Raw genomic sequence first — 21047 nt, 5'->3', positions numbered from 1 at the left:
TACTCTCTTTCAAATTCTGAAGGTGGCAGGGGTAAAATACAGGGAGCGTAAGGCTATTTACAAATTGTACGGAAACCAGATGGCAGTTATAAGAGTCGAGGAGCATGAAAGGGAAGCAGTGGTTGGGAAGGGAGTGAGACAGGGCTGTAGTCTATCCCTGATGTTATTCAATCTGTATATTGAGCAAGCAGTAAAGGAAACAAAAGAAAAATTCGGAGTAGGTATTAAAGTCCATGGAGAAGAAATAAAAAGTTTGAGGTTCGCCGATGACATCGTAATTCTGTCAGAGACAGCAAAGGACTTGGAAGAGCAGTTGAATGGAATGGACAGTTTCTTGAGAGGAGTATATAAGATGAACATCAACAAAAGCAAAACGAGTATAATGGAATGTAGTCGAATTAAGTCGGGTGATGCTGAGGAAATTAGGTTAGGAAATGAGACACTTAAAGTAGTAAAGGAATTTTGCTATTTGGGGAGCAAAATAACTGATGATGGTCGAAGTAGAGAGGATATAAAATGTAGACTGGCAATGGCAAGGAAAGCGTTTCTGAAGAAGAGAAGTATGTTAACATCGAGTATAGATTTAAGTGTCAGGAAGTCATTTCTGAAAGTATTTGTATGGAGTGTAGTCATGTACGGAAGTGAATCATGGACGATAAATAGTTTGGACAAGAAGAGAATAGAAGCTTTCGAAATGTGGTGCTACAGAAGAATGCTGAAGATTAGATGGGTAGATCACATAACTAATGAGGAAGTATTGAATCAGATTGGGGAGAAGAGAAGTTTGTGGCACAACTTGACCAGAAGAAGGGATCGGTTGGTAGGGCATGTTCTGAGGTATCAAGGGATCACCAATTTAGTATTGGAGGGCAGTGTGGAGGGTAAAAATCGTACAGGGAGACCAAGAGATGACTACACTAAGCAGATTCAGAAGCATGTAGGTTGCAGTAGGTACTGGGAGATGAAGAAGCTTGCACAGGATAGAGTAGCATGGAGAGCTGCATCAAACCAGTTTCAGGACTGAAGACCACAACAACAACAACTACAACAAGTCCACATGCTGTCTAGGTGGTCTATTATCAGTTGTCCATAAATGAATGGGCAGGAAGACGTCTCCTCTCTCACTTGTTCAACATACTCCAACCAGTTTCTGCCCCCAGGGGCTCAGCATTCACTTGCTGAGTACGGGCTTGGCGATCCCGGGGTCCTGAGCTGGGGGACTGGTCAGCACTGCCAGTCTGCTGTCACCGTAACCCTTGGACATGCTTCAGCGACCACCGTATGGCGCGGCGGTGGAAAGTTGTGTGCTGCGGGGAATGGTAATCTTGGCTTGACCGCCTGGATTGCTACCAAGGTCAACCTCTGTAAAAACCCCTCAATCTTACGGTGTGCTCCGCGCGTATAAGATGCATGGCTGTTGGGGTGGAACAGTCGCAAGCGGGCAACCTTTGGGGCACCTGTCGCACCCCAGTTGTATGAGGCTTACTAAGGCACGCGGGGCTCTATCTGACCGGACCTTTAGTTCCCTATCTGCTCGTGGGACCGCAATGGACCCTTCGACCTCTACATTTCCCTCTACCAGTGGCTTGGGTGGGCCACTGGTAGGAAAACACACCCCATCGAAAAAGCGACTTCGTGCTGCGAGTCCTCCAGCACCTGGTGTTGCTCGAGATTTATCAGACTGTCGTAACAGAGCACATGCTGATAATCAGAATGTGTTTTTGATTATTAAACGGAAGGAGGGTAGCTTTGAGAGGGTTTCTCCCTTTTACATCCACAAGGGTCTTGAAGGAACTGCAGGTACACTGAAATCTGTTAAGCGACTGCGCAATGGTACTCTGTTAGTTGAGACTTCTAGTTCCCGTCAAGTCGCTTCTCTTCGGAAAGCAACCTGTCTCGAAGAGTACACTATCGAGACCGATCTCCACTCCACGTTGAACTATAGTAAGGGTGTTGTGACATGTAGGGACTTGGTGGATATCCCCACAGACGAGTTAAAATCTGAGTGGGCTGAAGAAGGTATTGTTGACGTACAGCATATTATGAAACGAGTTGATGGGGACCTAGTCAAATCCGACTCGTTTATTCTCATGTTCAGTTGCCTTAGACTCCTAGAGCGTGTTAAAGCGGGGTTCTTACGTTTGCCAGTACGCCCATATTTCCCCAACCCAATGCGCTATTTTAAATGTCAGCGCTTTGGGCATACTACGTTGGGGTGCAATGGGATAGCTACTTGTGGTAAATGTGGTCAGCCTGCCCATGAAGGAGCCGATTGTTAATCACCTGTGAAGTGCGTGAATTGCTCTGGGAGTCACCCTGTCTGGAGCCGGATCTGCCCCATCTATCTCGAAGAACGGAAGGTACAGGAGATTAAAACATCTAAGCGCATCCCCTTTGGTGAGGCCAAGAAGCTCTTTAAGGCCATGCAACCTCCTGTGTTTACAACATCTTTCGCTTCCGCTCTGAAAAAACCGGTACAAATGGCCACTGTTGCTACACAAACGGAGGTTGCTAGTGTTAGCACTAATACCTGCGTTTGCCAGTGCACTTTTGCTGCTGCGGTTGTTTTGCAAGCTGCGGCTCTCCCTGCAACCTGCGGCTCTCCCCGCGACGTCGGACAAGGCCGTGGTTGCTGACATTGGGGTACTTCCTGCCTCTCCCCATATGACACCTTCTGCCCAGGCGAGTAAAGCTCCCACTGTTGACAAGGCTCTGCTTTCTAAGCCCCCCAAAGCAAAGACGCCGAAGGTGAAGGTTTTGCCACCTGAGGAGACTAGTCAGGGTCGGTCCGATGACGAGGCCATCTTACTGTCTGACACCTCCCGTGGGTCGTCATCGGAGCTGATGGACATTGATGTCGACCAGGGGCGATCTTCTCACCCCAGGAATAAATCTCCGGCCAGTACGGGCTCTCCTCCAAAGCACAGAGGCAGGGTGAAAGTTCAGCCACCCTGATCACTGGCTCCCATATTACAGTGGAACCTGAATGGGTTCAGGACGCATGTGGCCGAATTACAACTCCTTGTACGAGAGTGCCCTTTGTGCTTATGTCTCCAAGAGCCACTGGTGCTCCTTCTTTATGGGGCTATACCGTATATCGAAAAGATGATCTGACAGGGCAAAGGGCAAAGGGTGGTGTTGCGTTTTTCGTCCGTGACATGCACCCCTCATCTGAGCTCCCTTTCGTTACAGACTTGCAAGCAGTTGCAGTTGACCTTTTTGTGGGTCGGAGGCTCACAGTCTGTTCAGTTTACTTACCACCTCAGGATGCGATAGACTCTGAGGTTCTCACAGACCTTATTAGCCAACTCCCCCGCCCATTTCTTCTTCTGGGGGACTTCAATGCTAATAATGTCTTATGGGGCTCTCCGACTACTTGCCCCAGGGGTTGCATTCTGTAAAGCGTCATGATGTCTGAAGATTTGTGCAACCTCAACTCTGGTGCTCCCACTCATTTCTGTACTGCTTCCGGGTCGTCATCGGTTATTGACCTTTCCTTTTGCTCTCCAGCACTCGCGGATTCTGCTCTGTGGGAGGTTGTCGCTGACCTCCATTCTAGTGACCACTTCCTCCTTTGGATCCGCCTTCTGGATGAGGCTGTGGCATTACCAGTGCCGCCCTGATGGCACCTCTGCAGAGCTGACTGGACACTTTTCAGCCAACTGGCTGTTTTGGAACACCGTGCCAGCGTCCACAAATGGATAGACCATGTTACAGCCATGATCTCCCATGCTGCTGAATTGTCAATCCCACAGTCATCTGGTCATCCCAAGAGGCGTCCTGTCCCTTGGTGGACCACTGAGTGCCACTCAGCCATCCGAGCCCACCGTCCAGCTTTGCACCGCTTCAAGTACCGTCCCTCAGCTGACAATCTTGCGGCCTTTCGTGTGGCAAGGGCCAAAGCACGGCGAGTGATTAAAGAGAGCAAATGATGGTCATGGCAATCGTTCTTGAACTCCATCTCCCGCTCCACTAGTTCTACGAAAGTATGGGAAGCCATCAGGAGCATTTCCGGGAAACTCAGCCAACTACCTGTCACGGCATTGCTGCATCAGGGATGTCTCCTCACGGTGTTGAGAGACATTGCCCAGACACTGGCCATGCATTTTGCAGAATCTACCGCCACTGTTAACTGCGATCCAGATTTCTGCCACTACCGCACTGCCATTGAGAGGGGTCACTTGGACTTCCGGTCTCCAAATTCTGAACCCTACAACTGCCCCTTCACAATGTGGGAACTGGATTCGGCACTGTCTGTGGCCCATGATACTGTGCCTGCTCATGATCAAATCCGGTACAGCATGCTGCAGCACTTGTTGCTGCCATCCAAGGAAGTTCTCCTGAATTGTTTTAATATGATGTGGTTATCCAGCACGTACCCTGATTCGTGGAGGCCCCTCCTCAAACCGGGGAAGGACTGAACGCATCCCAGTAGTTATCGAAGTATTGCTTTGACGAGCTGTGTCGGGAAGATGTTGGAACGCATGGTCAACTGTCGCCTGGTTTGGCTGCTCTCAGTGTGGCTTTCGGAGATGTCGTTCAACTATAGACATCTTGACCCTGCTTGAGGCGGACATCCAGCAGGCCTTCCTACGTAACCAGCATTGTCTAGGTGTATTCTTTGACATTAATAAGGCGTATGACACTACTTTGTGCCCCCTTATCCTCAATCAACTCCATGAGTGGGGCTTTAGTGGCCGTCTCCCCATCTTCATTCTGTCCTTTCTTTCCCACCGCCTCTTTCGATATCGGGTTGGTAATGTGCTATCTGATTTGTACGTGCAGGAGAATGGTGTTCCTCAGGGAAGCATTTTAAGTGTCACCCTCTTTGCCGTCACCATTAACAGTATCACGTCCACTATCCAGAGTCCTGCCCAATGCTCCTTGTTTGTGGACGATTTTGCTGTTTTCTGTTCTTCCTCCAGTCTTGTCACTGCTAGTCGGCAGCTGCAGCTTACGATAAAGCGATTAGAGGCATGAACTGCAAAGACGGGTTTTACCTTTTCTGCAGACAAGTGTGTGTGTGTTCATTTTAATCGTTCTTGACGTCTTTTTACCTCCCCTGAATTGCATCTGAGGGACACCGTTCTTCCTTTTAGAGACACTGTGAGGTTCCTGGGCCTCACTTTTGATTCCAAGTTGTCGTGGTTGCCTCACCTTAAAGACCTCAAGGTGCGGGCCCTGAAGGCACTGAATATTTTGAAGTGTCTTGAGCCATCAGTCCTAGGGAGCAGATGGGGCACAACTGCTGCAGTTTTATAGGGCTTTCGTACGATCGCGTCTTGACTATGCTTGCACCCTGTATGGATCAGCAAGGCCTTCGTATCTGAAGATTCTTGACGTAGTACACCATGAGGGTATCAGGCTGGCCACTGGTGCCTTCCGTACCAGTCCTATCCCCAGCCTGTGTGCTGAGGCAGGGGAACCGCCGCTCGCCATCCGGCGGAAACTCCTCATGGTGCAACGGGTGTGTCAATTCCTTGCCTGTCCTACCTCCCCTGCGTACCCTACCATTGCCCGACCTCCCATGGAACGTCTTTTCCTGTCGCCCCAGGGCAATGAGACGATTTGGGATTCGTGCCAAGCATTTGCTTGAGTCCCTTGGTGTAGAGTGTGTGGCCCCCCAATGACAAGGTTTTACTCGCCTGCCTCCCTGGTGTCTCCAGAGGCCCAGCATCCTTTTAGACTTGTCGGAGTACTGGAGGAGCTGCACTCCTGCATTTGTTTTTACCTCCTTATTTTCCGATATTTTACACCAGCATCCCGACCATGTACCAGTATTTATGGATGGCTGTAAACAGGGGGACTCTGTTGGTTTTGTTGTTGTTTTCCCTGATTGAGTCATCAAGTTACGGCTTCCTGCGGCATTTACCAGCTTTGATGCCGAATTGTTTGCGATCTTGCGGGCACTGGAGCAGATGAGATGTGTTCCCAGTCTTAAGTTCCTCATCTGTTCTGACTCCCTGAGTGCCCTTCAGACCATGTAACACTTGTACCCAGCGGATATGGTCGTCCAGAACATCCATGATGCCGTACTCCACCTGCAACGGCAGGGGAAGGACGTTTCCTTCTGCTGGGTGCCGGGGCACGTAGGTATTAGGGGAAACGAACTGGCGGATGTGGCTGCCAAAGATGCATGTTCCATCCCTCATGTTGTTGAATGTGACGTCCCCCTCCATGCTGTTACCTCCCTCCTGCATTTTCGTGTTATACGTCAGTGGGAAGAGGAGTGGCTGGCAGTCAGTGAAAATAAGCTGCATCTGGTCAAGGCCACCACACGGCCATGGCGTACGTCCTACCAGTAATGCAGGCGGGATGAGGTTCTCCTCACTCGCCTCCGCATCGGGCACAGTCCCTTAACGCATGGTTTTTTACTCCGGCGGGAAGACCCCCCAATCTGCAGTGCTTGTGGCGTCCAGATTACTGTCCGCCACATTTTACTTGACTGTCTTTTATTCTCTGACCAGAGGGCAATGGTTTCTTTGCCACCGGATTTGCCCTCTATTTTGCAAGATGACGCAATGACTGTGATTTAAGGTCTTACGTTTTTGTGTCCTGTCCAATTTTTTGCCTCGGATTTTAGGGAGAGGGTTTTAATGTCCTGCTGGGTGACTGGCTCACCCAGGTTTTAGGTAAGAGGTCCGCCAGTCATGAATACCTCCTTGTTTCCCTTCGGTTTCTGTTCTCTTTTCCTTGTGTTTCCTTTCCTTTTTTAGTGTGTTCCTTCTCCTCTTGTTTTGCCTCCATATGTGAGGATTTGGAACTGCATCAGGTCTGTGTCTTTTAGCCGTTCTCCTTGTTCGCTGTTCGTCTTAGTCCCTTCACTGCATGTGTTCCTGTTTTTATGCGTTTGGGTGCTGATGGCCAAGCTGTTTAGCACCCATAAACCTCAAACACACACACACACACACTCTCTCTCTCTCTCTCTCTCTCTCTCTCTCTCTCTCTCTCTCTCTCTCTCTCTCTCCCTCTCCCTCTCCAACCAGTTTCTCTTTCTCCGTGAAGAAGGAACCTATGGTTTTGACAGCAAAGACTGCAACTATCTAATTTTTTTTTTCATGTGCTTATCTATACTGGGAATTGGACCTCCCAAAGGCAAGTACTGATCACTTAATTAGTTTCTTTGTGAATTTAATGAGAGAAGTGCAATAGGCAATGTAACTTAAAAGTTAACTCGCACAGAAAAGATCATACTAGTTTGAAAAACAACTTTGGATTTTTTGGAAGCAAGTGCACATCTAACAAATATTGACTTATTCCTCCTCCCCGCCCCCTCCCCCCTTAGGGTTTTTTACCTCAATGGTGAAAACCCTTATAGGATTGCTTTGTTGTCTATCTGACTGTTAAGACCCCTTTTTTCTCAGGAATATGTAGAGGTATCAAGCTGAAATTTGTCAATACAAAGGTCTACAGTCCCTTGGCAGTGTGAAACATTTAAGCTTCTAAGTCGCTTTAATCAAAAGATACAGCCATATACGTGACATATTTTGTTACTTGCGAACTCACTCAACAAAATCTGTAGATGAACTGTCTATATACATGTTGGGCCTGGTGGTGAAATACTTGCCCCTGTTGGATAACTGTGGTACATTAGGAACACGCAAGTCACTGAAATGTCACCCATTAGAAAGACTTGCACCACGCCATTGAGCCACACAAAATTACTATCATCATCATCTATATACATAATTCAGTTTGTTTTTCACACTCAGGGCTCGAGTCCTACTCATAAGGGATGGTTGTCGAGTACTGGTCACAGAAAGTCATGGAATTATCTTTGTAAAAGAAATGTTGTTAAAATATTACTTTTTAAAAAAGATCCTTCCTTTATGAAATTTATGATGATCGTATGACAATTCTCTCTCTCTCTCTCTCTCTCTCTCTCTCTCTCTCTCTCTCTCTCTTTGACACAACTTCCGTGTTTATGTTTATTAGATATTTAATTCAGTGACACATTTAGTAGTGTAACACATGCTACTATGTCACTTTTTAGTGTTCCATAGTATACATTATTTGCATCACATTCTCTTTCTGTGATAACATAACACTGCTGCTGCTTTTATGGGACAACATTTGCCTTTGTTGGGAAAAGATGTGTAAGACTCACACCACCTTCTAGAGCAGCCCTTCAGAACACCAATTTGTAAAAGTTTAGATTTGATTGATTTTCTGAAGATCCTTTGAAGAATATGTGCTTTATACTGTTGTGTAATAATCTGTTTTTAGTACACCAGAACTGGATGCAGTTGAGAGCCAGATGGTTCAGAATCTTCAAATGCTGCATTTGTACAAACCACCACCTCCTTACCCATCAAGCAGCACCAGACCAAGCAGCAACAGCACACCAGACTTGGCCTCACAGGGGTTTCACCCACAACAGCCCCAGTTTGCAGTTCCTCAGGTTAGTGTATGGTAGAATAAGACAGGTGTGCAAGTTAGTACATCTTCAGTGCAAAACTAACAAATTACCAAATTCAGATCAGATTGAAGTGAGGTTTTGAAGTATTTATTAATCATTTGTGAAAACTGCAATCATTCCTTGTTCCCCTTTTTCTCAACAGCATATTCCTAGCACTGTCTTCCTAGAGTGGCTGTCAATGAACTCAGTTATGCAGTTATGATACTCATTGTCACTGAGTTTTCTTTCCTTCCATCTTTAGCTTTTGAAACAGATACTTTTCTGTTCTTAGGAGCTTATTTTCATACCTGGAACAAATCCCTCCAACCTACTCTCCTGCCTTCTACCCCTTGAACTCAGGTTTTGTAAGCCTAAAAGCAGTATATTTCTCTGTTCTATGTTATTGTCACATATTCTAAGGATGATACACACAGCGTCAACTTCTGTCTATAAATTACTATTATTTTGTCAACTTGCTTTGATGAAGTTAAACTCATTTTGAGTAAATGTTTGGTGACCAAAATAATGTCGTTTTTCATGTTTTGCTTTGACTTCAGATGCAAATTTTTGTACTTTATTCTGTCGTTTTGTCTTCTTAAGCCATCAATTAGATACTGTAAATGTGAAATGCATTCAATAAATTTTGAAAATTCACTTTTGCACTTCTCACATGCTACCTTTTTGACAGCAATACTTTAATTCATTTTAGCAAACCTACACTCACTGCTATCTTTATTACCTGTCAAGGGGAAAATCTGTCATGGAGGAAAAAAGGGACAAAGAAAAATTTGCTGTACTGTTGTTTGTTATAACTGGCGAAAGTGGGAGTTAATAACTAGAAAGTCTGAAACCTGGTGCATAAAACAATATAAAACAAAATTACTTCTATTGAAGCAGAAATTGTTTTAAGGTTACTTAGGAGTTTAGAAACTTAGACTGTAGAAGAGGAACAAAGATTGTCCTCTGCTGCAAGATAGAGCCAATAAATCATCAGAATGAAAGAAAGTAAGCAACGAACACAGAAACCCAGTTGCAAAAATGTAACCTACAATAAAAGTTTGTGAATGTAAACAAATTTGATGTCCTTACTTTTAGTAGTCATATACTAGCGTTCAGCACAGAACCTAACCTTAACTCATGTGTTAAAGGGTGAAAAAGTGAAAGTTGTCATAAAAAAGTTAAGTTTGATAAGCCAAATCTTAAACCTTCAGGAACCGGAAGTGAAAGTTCCAGTAACAGTAAGCATTCTGTTAAAAACATCTGCCACAAAACATGTGCTATCGTTTGCTGGCAGTCATGGGATAGGTATGGCCAAAATTGCACAAAGCAATTTCAGCAGTGCCGAGTTGTGTGGAATAGTGAAACCTGGTGCTAAAATCCAAGAAGTCATATCGGCTTAAATCCCAGAAACTTAAAAATGACTGTGTGTTACTAATAGGAGGTGCAAACAATGTAGCCTGTGGAGGTGGTTATGATGTAATACAAATGTTGAAAGAGAAATTCTAGGCGCTTCGTCACTCCAAGATATTTTACTTGTGGACTTCTGCAAGAGACATCACTTGATCCCACAGTCCTGAGTAAATGAAATCATCTCACAAACAAACTATAAATTAGCTAAGACTTCAAAATTTTTAGCCATACTTGTATTGTAGATGTATGCAGTTTTAGTAGAGAGTTGCTTACTAACCACCTAAACAGCACCTAAACAGATCAAGGGGAAAAAAAAACATTAGTGCCTTTCTAAATGCATCAATTGCAGAAGAACTCAACACTGTGAAAAGCAGTGCATATTAACAGACTACAGAAGACAAATGGTTACCAGAATTGCAGGACAAGAATGTGTCCGTAAACTAATCAACTATGAATTCCCTTTTTGGCAAAACCTTGTAACTGCCTCTGGAAAGCATCAAACAGTCAATGTGGAAGACAGTGAAACTATACATCATGCCCATGTAGGGTTGGAAAGACTTCTAATACTTGACTACGATCTGACATCTTCAGACTGCAGAAAATCGATAAAAGGAGGAGGTGTTGCTATTTTTGTTAAGGATTGTGTTGAGTGTAAGGCATGTGATGTAGTACACAATGTTCAAGAATGTGCCATTGAATTTCATGTAAGTAATTCTATGCTTTTAATTGTAGCTATATATAGAGCACTTTCAGGAATCTTGACCTCTTCTGAAAAAGTGTGACTCACTTTTACTTCACCTATTTAATTGTAAAAGAGACATCATAGTACCTACAGATTTCAAAAATTTAATGTACAGCTACCTCCTCTGAAACTGGGCAGTACCATCATTAGTAAAATATTGAATGGTATCTCTGATCATGACAGCTAGAGACTTGCTGTTAGTAATATGAATATTTGCCAGAATAAAACTGAGCCCCAGTGGAAGGTAGTCATGCCCATAAATGATGAAATGATTAAGGCTTTTAAATCATGCTCCAAAATGTAAATTGGAGTCACATATATTCTTAAACACGTGTCTGTTCCCAATATAATCTGTTTAGTAATGAAATTACTACAGTATTTGAAGTTTCCTTTCCAAAATAGTTTACAACCATGGGCCCAACAAGCTCACAAAAAAATCATGGACCACAAAAAGGATAAGGATATCTTGCAAACATAAATGAGAATTGTACATCACAGCAAAAAATTAAGAAACTCTACTTAAATAAACCTTTATAACAAGTACTGTAAAAAATTAAGCAAAGTAATCAAACTATAAAAAAGTTTATATTTTAGCTAAAAAATTCTTGATAACATCCATGCAATATTGGATATAAAACAGAGTGAAACAGATGTCAACTGTGCCATTAAACCCATAGATTATGTTTTAAACATTGATGTTAAGGATGTAGGCAACCAAGAGAGAGTTATAAAAACTTTCAGTGACCATTTCATAAGTTCTGTTGAGTAAATAGACTGCAGTCACTCCCCTGAAAGTGCCGTGGAAATGCCGAAGCATATTTTTCAAATCCTATAAGCGAGATAAGTGCACCCCCCATAACCAGAAACTAAAGCAAAGGATCCTCATGGATAGGCAATATTCCCATTAAACTACTAAAAGCTGACTCTGATCAATTACATGAAGTTTTAACCCATGTATTTAATGCCTGTATGTATCAGGGTATCTTTCCAGATGGAATGAAGCTTGCTGTAGTGAAGCCACTCCACTAAAAGGGAGACACAACACAGGTCACTATCATCCCGTCTCTTGACCAAATTTGCAAATATCTATGAGAAAGTACTGTATTCCTGAATTGTGAGAGACCTCGAAAACTTTTGACTTTGTCAGTGGCAGACAGTTTGATTTCCAAAAAGGTATGTCCACATATTTTCATTCCTGACTGATGTATTAGAATCCCTAGATAAAAAAATAAAGCCTATTGGGATATTTTGTGGCCTTTCCAAGGCTTTTGTCTCTATGTATCAAAAAATATTTCTCAACCAAGCATGCCACTTCCTGTGGGCGAATGTGAATCCCGAGTTCATAAATTATGATATTAGGTGATTGTGTCATAACTGTGTTAGTGATGAATGTGAAGATTATCTGAACATGATAAATTCAAAAAACAAAATTATTAAGTACTGTATAGCGACGTTGAGACTCTCAGAAAAGAATTAGTAATCTTGAAGCAAGAAAATGAGAAACTATCAAATGAAAATCATTTATGGATTTGTGGAAACAGTGAATCAGCGACAGAAAATGGTAAAGATATCTGTCAAAATGTTAAACGTAATATGCAAACCGAAAAAAGTAATGATAATGACAAAGATCATGTAGAAAGAAATACAAGATATGTCGAAGATAGAAACAAAGGAAGAAAGCATCAAGACAGTGACAAACAAAGCACCGAAAATGAATTCTTAATAATAAGTGATTCACTAATTAAAAATGTTACAGTACTAAATACTAAAATTTATGTCCACCAGGGATAAGTGTACATCAATTATCACTTCAATAACATTCAGACAACAAAACAAAATGCATTCCTGCTGGTAAGTCACAATGAAAACTGTAAAGGTGTTTTCATCCACCATGTGGGGTTGAACTCGCTGTGAAACTTCAGTGAAGAAGAGATCATAAATGAAGTACAAAATCTAATCTATATGGTGAAATACATGTAGCCAGCATCAAAGTTAATTATAAGTAGTATCCTGTGCAGAAAATCGGTAAGTAATCAATACATAGATAAAATAAACAACCACATCAGAGAGCAGTGCAACCAACTTGGTTCAGTTTTCATGGAGTCAAATAAATTTATCAATGATAAATGTTTTGGACAAGGTGGGCTACATCTAAACAGGCTATGATCAGCTAAATTCAGCAGTACGTACAGTGATATTTGTAAGCTCATACTTAGTAAGGGAAACTAGTATGCAGAGATGAGGTTGTAAAAACTGATAACAAAGTTGAAACGAAAATACACAAACACCATTTCAAAACAGATACCATATTAGGACTATTCTAAAATGTAAGAATATGTTCATAACAAATTTGAACATAAATGGGTTAAGTTCAAACTATACAAATGACAGAGAAACAAAACAACTTGCAAATAATTCTGTCAGAAATACCAATTATCAAGGTTGTATGCTTGAATGAACACTGGCTTACAAAGGGTAGCACCAAAATCTTAAATAACCTTGATAATTTTTATGTTTCTAGCAGCTTTTGTAGGAGTAATTTAACATGAGGAGGATCATGCATACTTGTAGGAAGATCAAAGTAATATAAAACAACATTCGATTTCACTTCCCGTAATGAAGAATGTATATTTGTTAGCTGCTGCCTAGAGTTAGTACAAAATATTGTAATTTTATCTGTGTATAGAATTCCGGGGTCAGAAATAACAAAACAATTTTTGTTAAAATTCCAGTCCCTATTGCAAATACTTCAAATTCATTGATGTTGTTGTTGTTGTCTTCAGTCCTGAGACTCGTTTGATGCAGCTCTCCATGCTACTCTATCCTGTGCAAGCTTCTTCATCTCCCAGTGCTTACTGCAACCTACATCCTTCTGAATCTGCCTAGTGTATTCATCTCTTGTGCTCCCTCTACGATTTTTACCCTCCACGCTGCTCTCCAATGCTAAATTTGTGATCCCTTGATGCCTCAGAACATGTCCTACAAACCGGTCTCTTCTTCTTGTCAAGTTGTGCCACAAACTCTTCTTCTCCCCAATTCTATTCAATACCACCTCATTAGTTGTGTGATCTACCCATCTAATCTTCAGCATTCTTCTGTAGCACCACATTTTGAAAGCTTCTATTCTCTTCTTGTCCAAACTATTTATCATCCATGTTTCACTTCCATACATGGCTACACACCATACAAATACTTTCAGAAACGACTTCCTGACACTTAAATCTATACTCAATGTTAACAAATTTCTCTTCTTCAGAAACGCTTTCCTTGCCATAGCCAGTCTACATTCTACATCCTCTCTACTTCGACCATCGTCAGTTAGTTTGCTCCCCAAATAGCAAAACTCCTTTACTACTTTAAGTGTCTCATTTCCTAATCTAATTCCCACAGCATCACCCGACTTAATTCGACTATATTCCATTATCCTCATTTTGCTTTTGTTGATGTTCATCTTATATCCTCCTTTCAAGACACTGTCCATTCCGTTCAACTGCTCTTCCAAGTCCTATGCTGTCTCTGACAGAATTACAATGTCATCGGCGAACCTCAACGTTTTTATTTCTTCTCCATGGACTTTAATACCTACTCCAAATTTTTCTTTTGAATTAGATACTTAGTTTGATTTACATGAATTAAAATTAAACATGGTAAAGACTCAGTTAATGCAATTTAAAACTAAACAAGCAAAGTTAAATGATATTCAGGTCAGTCACAGAAACCGGCAATGCAACTGGATAAAAATCTATCATGGAGCTCGCATGTATGATACCTTGCAAATAAATTACATAGCCTAGCATTTGCAATGAGAATATTATACAATGCTACCTGTATGTACATGAGACAAGTTGTATATCATAGCTACTTCGAATCAGCAATGAGGTATGTAATTCTATTTTGGGTTAAATCAGACCATATGTGTCGAATATTAAAACATAATTAGAAATATGCACAATGTAGGGCAAAGAAACATCTTGTTATCCACTCCTAAAAAAATCTAAGTTTACAAAGTTTTCCCTCTGTATACATCTTTGTACACAGTTACGCTTATATATCAGTAACAGATCATTTTCAACACGATTACAACACTAGAAATCAAAATAATTTTATGCTGCCTGCCCAGAATTTAAAACTTTATGCTCAAACTTCACAGTATATGGATATGAAAATTTATAACAAAGTGAAAGGAAGAGAATTGCTCAGTGTAAATTTAGAAACACTGAAAAGAAATCTTAAACGAGAAACTAGTGCAGAAATGTTACTATTCAGTAGAAGAATTCATTAATGAGAACATGAAATTTTGAGCAGGAGAGAGCAAGTACTTACGAATGTTCATTTTTAAAAGTTTGTTACTTTCTAATAAAAATAATTAGTAATTATGCAGTATATCGTATTAATATATTATAAGAAAAATTGTAAACCGGATTTTGTGTTTCGATGAGTCTCCTGTACATTAAATCAGTGACTTGAAATTATATCTTGCGAAACAGTAAACTTCTGATCTACTCTATGGCATCAGAGGGACTGTGGGAAACTGGCTAAAATCCATACTCAAAGAAAGGAAGCAGAAGGTAGTTCTAGAAAGAGATGGAGTTTGACTTACTGTACTCAGTGGAGTCCCTCAAGGATCTGTCCTTAGTCTGCTGCTGCTTCTCATGTACATAAATGACCAACCTTTGTCACACAAATCATGTAAGTTCACTATTTGTGCTGACGATATTAGCATTATGATAAACAACAAACAGTCCACCAATATAGGAGCTGATGTCAACAGATTACTTTCAGAACTCTTAACTTAATTCAGAGTAAACTCACTGACAGTAAAGCTTTGATCACAAATTCCCACAGAAGATTCCTGTTGTACGTGACAGTCAGCAAATGCAAAAGGCCAAAGGTTTGCACATGTACAGTAGTATCAGCTGGGAACATCATGTCCTAGCTACTTTTGCCATTAGGTCAATCCCACAATTTGGTGACATCAGTGTCACAAATTCTACTTATTTTGGGTGCTTCTACTCTTAGCATGTGCTATGGAATTACCATATTTCATGGACTATAGGACACAATGGACCATAAGAAGCACATTATTTTCAAGCAATTTTTTTTAAAAATATCATTTTTACCATTTTCATTATTAGATTGCAAAGCCAGACTAAAAAAATTCTTAGTTTATAAAACTGAGCTGATGTTTAAAGCGCCTGAAAATTGTCAACTTTCTCCTCCTCCTCCTCCTCCTCATCCCTCTCCCTCTCTCTGTTCCTCTTCTTCATCATCATCATCATCATCATCATCATCATCATCATCGTCCTCTTCATATGTAATCTAGCCTCTACTGCCATCAAGAGCACTATTTATGCTGCATTCCATGAAACATTCAATGATAATGTCTTCTCTCATGCTAGGTCATGACTGTTTTATCCACTGACATAGTTGTTTGTTTGTAGGTCATTTTAAAGCTCCCTTCAGTGTGAACTCATGTTGGGTTTCATCCATCATCCATTTGTTCCATTCCTTTCTCATACACACTCTATATGGTTTATTTATTGAGACATCAAGAGGTTGCAATTGTGAAGTCAGTTCTCCCAGAATAAAAGCAAGCTTTGTATTTCCCTGTCTCAGCTTCTCTTTCACAAAATTTTTCAAGTGACTACTAAACTAATCTAGCACAATAAGAGAACTCTTCTTTAATAAAGCACTTTTCCATCTCTCCCACACTCTTCCAAGCCATAATTTCATACCAGCCTTGTCCATCCAACCCTTGTCCTGTACATGAACGACAACACCTGGCAGTATTTCAGAAGGTTTTGGCACTGTTTTGGGCTTGTAAATGATCATTGCATTAAGTTTAATGCTGTCAACACAACGTGAGAGGACAGCAGTGTAGTGCATTTTTTCATGTCCACTTGTTTTTGTAGTTAAACTTTCAGCACATTTCATAGCAACAGTTCTGTTACTCAGCACATCAAATGTCAGAGGAGTTTCATTCATATTCACTCTTTCCACACTGGTTTTCTTTCGATTCTTCACACACTTGTGGCATTTTTGAAGATATTTTGGTTTTGGTTTGCATGCTAAGTCCGTGATGCTTCATAAACATGTAGCCCCAACCAACTCCACCCTGTTAAGTTCTTCTGTAACACTAGCTTATGAGGGTGAATTTGAATCATTTTCGTATTAATTCCAATGCCATTTTGACGGTGTCCTTGAATCTATTTAAATATGTCATCTTCTAGTTTTGGCCATTTTGCAGTCCTCTATTTGCACACACAATCTTCCTCTTTTTTTTCCTGTTCTTCCTTACTAACCTGACAATTGTGACTGGTTTTTTCTGTTGGTCAAGGGCCGAAATGCCGCTCAGCTACTCTGTTTCAATGTTGTTCTGCATATGCTATTGCTTTCAATTTATAGCCTGCATCATATAAATACCTTTTATTTTTTTCCATTACAAGACTAGCTACTAACAAAAATATTATACTGTTACCAATAACACAGACCACTGTCACTTCAAGTTCACTGACAACATAGACTGCAGTGACGCGTCATAGACTAGACAGTGTTCTGGGTTTGTGATGGCGGGGTGGGAGGGAGACAATGTTAGCAAGCTTGTGAATTCCTGCAACTTATGTCATTGCATCAATGCACTACAGGTGCGAGTTCAGTCCAATGTTGCCAGATCAATAGAGGTTTCCCACAGCATCGAATATATGGCAATTTTTTTAGACTGGTGGGAATTTTAAGCCAAACACTGGACTTTTTATATTAATTTCAAGTATAGGATGCACCTGAATTTTGGAGGCAGTTTTTCGAAGAAAAAAGTGTGTCTTGTAGTCCGTAAACTGTGGTAACTTCTGGGGCAATTACCCACGTCAAAGAAAATTGTCTTTCTGCAGAAAATTGGTGTCCAAATAATATGCAAAGTACCCCCAAGAGCTTCCTGACATAATCTCTTTAAGAAACTTTGGATACTTTGTGAAACTTCCCAATATATATTTGATTATGAGTTTCATGGTTGATAATTCTGCCGCTACAAAACCGATGAAATGTTACATGTAGTCACAACACATGAAGGAAGGCTGACCTCCATTAAAATCTCAAAAATTTAACATAGGTGCAAAAAAGTGTTCAATACTCCAGTGTTAAAATATTTAATTCAGTGCCAAACTACATCAAAGGCCTACTTAGTAATGGGGTATTATTTCAAAATAAAGACTTATTTACTTGAGAAAGCCTTTTATCCATTAGATGAATTTTTCAAGTGAGAAGTATAAACTTTTCATCTATATTTACTGTATGTTTGTCAGGTTTTGTACGATGTGTGTTAACCCATTCATGATGTCTTTATCACTTTGCTTCTGTGAATTTGAATCATTTTTGTATTAATTTCAATGCAATTTTGATATTTTTTGTGTAATGCTGTAATGCTGGTGGAGCCATACCCTGTCAGTCTAAAAAGTTTTGAGACTGGAATTTCTTTAAAAAAACACACACACACACACACACACACACACACACACACACACACACACACACACACACACAGATAGATAGAGAGAGAGAGAGAGAGAGAGAGAGAGAGAGAGAGAGAAGTTACAAAGGTGGTTTCAACACTTCAGGTGTTCTACTTAGTCTCCCAAAACTTGAGTATAATGCACAGAACATTCATACAACCATGTGAAGCTGGCAGAAAAATCCTTCTTTGGCCTATTTATCAACTTCCACATCACATTGGCTCCTTCCTTTGTCTTGGAAAATCATCAGAGACCCATTCTGCACTTTGTTGTGTTGTGGTGGGTTTTGTATTGAACATGGCAAGTATCATCACCTGTGATGCTTTTTTTCTACACTTTTTCATTTCTATCAAGCCACAGCAAATGTCCAGGCATAATTGTTTTTGTTCGAGACATACTTTTGCACTCACTTTTCTCCAAAACAATCTGGAGAATGTCTTGAACTCTTGATTTAGATATGTTCAGCTCATTGTTCCATTGCAGTTTGTGAGACAACAACAAAGACACGTTGCAGCCATATGTTAACCATTTAACACTGCCTGATCACTACGGTCGAATGCATAGCTGTTGCCCATAACTGTTGATTCAAGCTGCCACAATAATTACTTCATTGCCATTGTTTATATGCCAGGAATAAAATTAGTCTCAGAAAAGTTTTGTTGGACAGTGAATACTTGTGTCAGGAGTTGTGAAGTATTGTGCTTCCAATATTCCATAGTCTCACATTCTCCACTTAAATAGGACATACTTTGAACTTGTCCAGCAAGACACTCAATGCATTCAGTCTTCAATCCTGATCTTTGGCAAGATTTCATGCATTTTCTCTTGTAACTCATTTCTGCCTATAAGAGTTAATCAATTCTTCTTTCCATGGAATGATTTCAGGAGGCCGGCTCTAAATTTTTGAGTGGTAAGTCACAAATCTTTTTTCTTTTCAGTGGAGAAGAACCTTTGCTTTCATTGCTTGAAGAAACCTAATTACTTTTTAGATTGCACATAAAGAAGGGGATACCAAATTTTATTTCTTTGCTTTGTCTAAGCATATAACATTTTGATTGTCTTTGGATGTAAAAAAATAATTGCCTCTTTCTACTAGGCAGTATGTTTTATTTGCTTATTAATTACAACCACACTACATCTACATTTATACTCCGCAAGCCACTTAACGGTGTGTGGCGGAGGGCACTTTACGTGCCACTCTCATTACCTCCCTTTCCTTTTCCAGTGGTGTATGGTTCACGGGAAGAATGACTGCCGGAACCCCTCCGTGCATGCTCGAATCTCTCTATTTTACATTCGTGATCACACACATTCGTGATCACACAAAACTATCACAAGTGTACAATATGACAAACAATCAAACGTTATGATAGTTTCCTTTTTCATCAAAACCTTCTTCATCAGAAGATTTGCTACTACCAGTCATGACTTTTGTCTACTTGCAGACAACATGTTTCAGAAATATTTCCATTTTCAAGTGTGTGTGTGTGTGTGTGTGTGTGTGTGTGTGTGTGTGTGTGTGTGTGTGTGTGTGTGTGTGTGTTTTATCACTTTATGTTGAGTGAAATGTGTTTTTTTGCATTATATGACGTACTGCAGCATCATTTTCGAAATTTCACTGTTATAAAACTATATGAAAATGATGTACCATTGCAGATTTTTCTTGGTCTACAAATACTGGTAAATATGAAAGGAAAAGTTCTTTACAATACATGTATAAAAATGTGTATCAGTATCATCTTTGTAGATGATGTAGCAGTTCACACCTGGTGAACATCACATGTAATTCATCAAGATGCAGTAAAAAGTGCACATGTGAGTGTGAATTATCTTCCAAGATTCATTTGATGCAAGATACATTAAATAAAAAACATGACTGGTAGCTGCAAATCTTTTGATATTAAAAACAAAAGCATTCGTTTTAAAGTTGTAAGTTTCAACATCCATTTCATAATGGATAAAATAAATAGATTGTGATGAATTAATACCAATAGATTTGCTGGCAATATCTGTGAGGTTTAATCACATAACATACCTCACTTGGTAGATGCAAATTTGGTCATAAATTGCTGCAGAACTGCCTACAATCTGCTTATCTTACTATCTTGGATTGGACCTATTTTCTCGTAGTTATAATTTTTTTGCTGAAGGAAAAATCTTGGCCATTTTGAAAGATTTTCTATGAATGCAGTTTGACTTTATTAGAAGCTATCAATATCTAAGTGAACTGGACAGGTAAAGTTTATTGATTATATCTACCTATTGACCGAAAAACTATATCTACCTATCGATCAAAAGAATCAGTTGCAAATTATTGCCTTTTAACCTGTTCAGAATTGAAAGTAACTACTACAAACCCATGGACATCTTTGCAATTTCACCAAAAATTATCTTTAATTTCCTACTTGTTTCATATTTATACCTCAGAAGTGAATTTCTTCTTAAAAATGAGTTTTATCATGATCAGGGGAAATATTTGTTAGATGTGGAGTTTCTTGAAAATGGATTCGTCAGTATGGTGGATTACTGTACATTTAATGTAAATGTAGCAGTTAGCAATACACCCTGAGAAGGCGCCTTGCAACAGTCGCCAAAATGTCGGAATTTTACAGATGACAATGCGGCCTCAAACCCAGAAGAATTTTATTGACTGTACTGTACATTTGTCACTAAGTGTGCTGGTTAGCAGTTGTTATTCATCCCCCCCATTTTGATTAATGGACTGTGTCACAGTTTTCTATAATTACTGTTACTGGTTTGATTGACTAAATAATACTGTTAGTAACTCATAAATGATCGTCAGAAGTTAAAGGATACAGTTTTGCCTCTTGAAATGTACCAGAATCCAGAAATTCTCTAAATGGCGTATATTGAGAAGCGAAGAGTGCAAAATTCCTGATAAAGAAAAGGTATTTTATTCAGTATTTTTATACGATTTTCCGCCTACTAAATGTTTGGGTTAAAAATTAGGTTTCTAGTTTACTTGAATAGT

General features: G+C 40.3%; 1 protein-coding gene across 1 annotated transcript in view; it reads left to right on the top strand.

The window, feature by feature from the left end:
- Positions 1 to 21047, top strand: part of LOC126298291 (tyrosine-protein phosphatase non-receptor type 14) — a 186254-nt gene that overhangs the window by 78609 nt on the left and 86598 nt on the right. Inside the window, exon 14 of the mRNA XM_049989589.1 lies at positions 8227 to 8401. Coding sequence (XP_049845546.1) covers positions 8227 to 8401 — 175 coding nt within the window. The remainder of the gene's footprint in view (positions 1 to 8226; positions 8402 to 21047) is intronic.

Source organism: Schistocerca gregaria, chromosome X (genome assembly GCF_023897955.1).
Source record: "Schistocerca gregaria isolate iqSchGreg1 chromosome X, iqSchGreg1.2, whole genome shotgun sequence".
Classification (NCBI taxonomy): domain Eukaryota; kingdom Metazoa; phylum Arthropoda; class Insecta; order Orthoptera; family Acrididae; genus Schistocerca; species Schistocerca gregaria.
This window is presented reverse-complemented; position numbering and strand designations above follow the sequence as displayed.